Source organism: Amaranthus tricolor, chromosome 4 (genome assembly GCF_026212465.1).
Source record: "Amaranthus tricolor cultivar Red isolate AtriRed21 chromosome 4, ASM2621246v1, whole genome shotgun sequence".
Lineage (NCBI taxonomy): Eukaryota > Viridiplantae > Streptophyta > Magnoliopsida > Caryophyllales > Amaranthaceae > Amaranthus > Amaranthus tricolor.
The window spans coordinates 22,909,124-22,912,852 of record NC_080050.1 but is presented as its reverse complement, the minus strand read 5'-3'; the positions used below and the strand labels follow the sequence as shown (position 1 = coordinate 22,912,852).

The following is a 3,729-nucleotide window of genomic DNA, read 5'->3' as shown; positions in this document are numbered from 1 at the left end:
TTACTTGTTAACTAATATTGTGGGCTTATAATTTCGTTTGATGTAGTAATTTGCGAACCAAATTTTTTTAGATAGAGAGAAATAAAAAGAAAGAAATTAAAAGAATTTAAAAGGATATAAGATTTCTTGTTAGTATAACAATAAGGAAGGGGATGAATTGAAGGTGAGAGGTTTGAAGAGAATACATTTTCTCCATTTTGGATTAAGGGATTTGGAATGAAAGGAAAAAAGGGAATTGGAGAAATACATTTTTCTTTGTTTGGATAGCGATAATAAAAGGGAAGGAATTTGAGAGGAAGAAATTCAAAGGAGTTTTGTCCTTTATTTTTGTTAATAATCAATTTTTTTTAAAAATTTTTGAAAGGGAAATAGTATATTAAATTTCAAAGTATTCAAATGACTTTTACTATTTTTCTTATCAATCTAAATGAAATTGCAATTTGCCTTTCCTATTTTTAAGTGTAAAATTTCAGCTTTTCCATTTTTTTTCGCTTTCTTCCATTCCTCTCCTAAACAAACAACTAAATTATCTTCTTGCTCTCTTCCCTTCCTTTTCCTTCCCTTCATTTTCTTTCCATCTTAATGATCTATCTGAGCATAGTTCTGGAAAAATTTGGAGAAAGAACACTCAATTTCCTTCTTTTTCCGTTTCATTTCCTTATAAACAAACAAAATGAACTATTTCTTTTTATCCATCCCTTTCCTTCTCTTTCACTTCCCTTCCTCTCTTCCTGATATCCAAATATAAGTATTTAAGTTATAGTGTCGACATCAACATCTACCAATGAAGATTTTATGCTATTATGTTAAGTCTCATCCACCATTTCCCCGGTGAAGTCTCAAGTTTGAAAGTTAGTTACTAATTCAAATTATTATGAGGTTATTTAAAGATAATCACCAATATTTAGTCCAAAAGCATAATATTGGTAAATGAAGGTGAAAAGATTCTTAAAGTTGCAAACATTATTCCACACTTTAGTAACAAGTACAACTAATCCATTGCAAGATACAAAGCACCCTTATCCCCACCCAAAAAAGCCAAAAAAAAAAAAACACAAAGAAATTATAGAAGGAGTGTGATAACTACCAAAAAGGTCTTGTTCTCTTATTAGACCCTAAAGATAAAGTGATTTGAGGGACAGTAAAGACATCATCTTTCAAATAATTCCTGTTCAATTTGTTGTTAGTGACACATGTCTCTTCCTGATGCTGCTGCTGGATTGTCCCATGATTCAAAACTAATCCATTTGTGTTATGTTCAAGTGATGAAGACTGATGACCCATCAAATTATTGTTAGCAGCTGTTGCTGGGGCTGCATCAGGTACCCAGAAAGTCTCAGATTGTGCTGAACTTGTCAACTCCTTGTTATTTTCAACATCAAAAAATGATAATACATCTTCGTTTAATGCGAATTCATGGTTGTTTATACCCTGTATTTTACAAATCAATTAAACCACATGTATTAGATCAAAACCACAGCCATATGATTTATTAATGTCCGTGTGAATCGCGACTAAAAAAGCGAATTATGTTAGAGTTAATAAAATATCATGGGGCTTCAACCATCAACTTAGCTTTTGGTTGAGTTGGTTCTTTGACAAATTATGGTCGGATTTGGGGCTATTATACGGTCATTTTGAGCGAATTGTGAATTCAAAAAGCATATTAATAGCGAATTATATTATACCGATCAAAACACACATCAATTATAATACCCTTTTTTCTATCAGATTACAACCTTTCATAACCCCAATGCCAATAAGTAGCACAGTTTAGGGTGGGGTTTAGGGATTGGGTGTACACAAATCAACTAAGAGGTTGTGTCTAATTAACCATTAATAACAAATGTTATGTGCGTCTTTACCTTAATAAGAAATACATATAATTTAGTGAGTCATTTTATCATAGTTTAATATAATCGAAAATAAAAGAAACTATAAATCTTTATCCCATAAAAATAAGGAACTCTTTGTTTCTAAGAGATTTCTCCATTTAAAATAGTTCTATTAGATGTTATTGAATCAAATGAAGCACTATATACCCAGTTTGTGGAATTAGAATACCAACCTAAATAAGCATCAAAATCAAGCAATCTTTTTAATTTGTGATTGAAAGCAAGTAATTTAAATTTTAGATTTCAATAATAAATTAATAAAAGAAGAATTTGAAATTAATAAGATTTGATAAGTCATTATCAAACTTTTCTACTTATAACCTACTTTTACAATAATGTCAAAATTGACTCAAATTTCAAAATTGAACTTCATTGATTTGCCAAATATTAAATCTAAGTCAATTATAAATTTTTAAATAAAATTATCATTACCAAAAGGGTATAATTTTTCAATCAATTGGTTAATTGATTTGATTATTTCTAAATGATTTGGGCATACCATAAAAAGCAAAACTTGATAAGAAAATAGATCAAAATCAAATCTTGACATATTGTATTTAGCTAATTAATCACCTTATTACTGAATCCAAAAGGAACAGGTGTAGCAGCATCAAAAACCAAATCATCAAAATGCCATCCTGGTAGCATATCCATCAAATACTCAGATATATTATTAGTTGATCCACAATTATTCATCTGAAAATTGGATGAAGTAACTGTACTATTACTACTATTTGTAATAACAGATTCAGCTGCTGATGAATTAGGATTTTTATCAGAACAAACAGCATTTGATCTTTTGGTAGACTTAAAATCAGGAACTGGGTCACTTGATTCACACCCATTGCTTATATTTTTCTTGATTTGATCAGAAATCATTGCAGAAAGTTTAATCCCAGTTAAAAGAAACCTATTATGCTTTTGTGTGTATTCATTTGTTGTGTGCAGTGGAATATCACAATCTCTGCATAATATTGCTCTATCTTGTTGACAAAATAAAAGTGCCCTTTTCTCCTGCACATATACACAAAACCTTCAGACTCATCTAGACTCATCTTAACTATAATCAGCTACTTTTACGAGAGACCATTTCTCAAAAATACGACCTCAAAACAAGAATTATATATTCTTATTTTCTTTTTAATTTGTATTAATTGGGCTATTTAGCCTATATATCTAATACGTCTCTCGGAGAAACCGCCTCTCACAACAATTGTGAAGTATAATTATCCCAATAATCACTGGTGGAAAAAACTATCTACTAATATGCTGCGGTTACAGCTACTTGGGACTTAAACCATAGCATATAAGCCAAAAAAAACACAGCAAATTAAGTTTTTTCCACTAATGAATATTACAAAAAAAGTATGATGTGATTTCAAGGTGTTTATCTATGTATTTAAAAGTAAATATATTGACAGTCTAATTTGATTTTATTAAGACGGGTTATTTTGAGTCAGGATGAATGATAGTCAATTTCGATTGGGTTTAATGTTATTGATTTGGAGATATTGAGAAGAAATACCTGGCAAATATCACAGATGGGAGTATGAGAGGGAGAAGGAAGGAAGAGAGAGAAGCGTTCATGTTTAGAAGCAAGTTTATTGACATGATGGACTTTGTGATCACATCCATCACAAAGAGCTGCTTCATCTGCTGAGCAAAATACAGATGCCTCTTTTTTGCTACAAACATCACACTGAATTTTCATGACTTTTTTTACTTTCTATCTATTTTTTGAATGCTTTTTTTTTTTTTTTAAAAAGTTCTAATTTTTTTATTTGATTTGGTTGTGTTTGAAAATTCCAGATTGGGCGAGACAGAACAGGTTTCT

General features: G+C 30.3%; 1 protein-coding gene across 1 annotated transcript in view; it reads right to left on the bottom strand.

Annotated features, from left to right (window-relative positions):
- Positions 1–926: 926 nt before the first annotated feature.
- Positions 927–3,729, bottom strand: part of LOC130811534 (B-box zinc finger protein 20-like) — a 2,900-nt gene continuing 97 nt past the window's right edge. Inside the window, exons 1-3 of the mRNA XM_057677860.1 lie at positions 3,421–3,729; positions 2,469–2,909; positions 927–1,431 (exon numbers count right to left, since the gene is read on the bottom strand). The exon at positions 3,421–3,729 is cut by the window's right edge and continues 97 nt beyond it. Of these exons, the coding sequence (XP_057533843.1) occupies positions 1,084–1,431; positions 2,469–2,909; positions 3,421–3,606 (975 nt within the window). The 5' untranslated portion in view covers positions 3,607–3,729 and the 3' untranslated portion in view covers positions 927–1,083. The remainder of the gene's footprint in view (positions 1,432–2,468; positions 2,910–3,420) is intronic.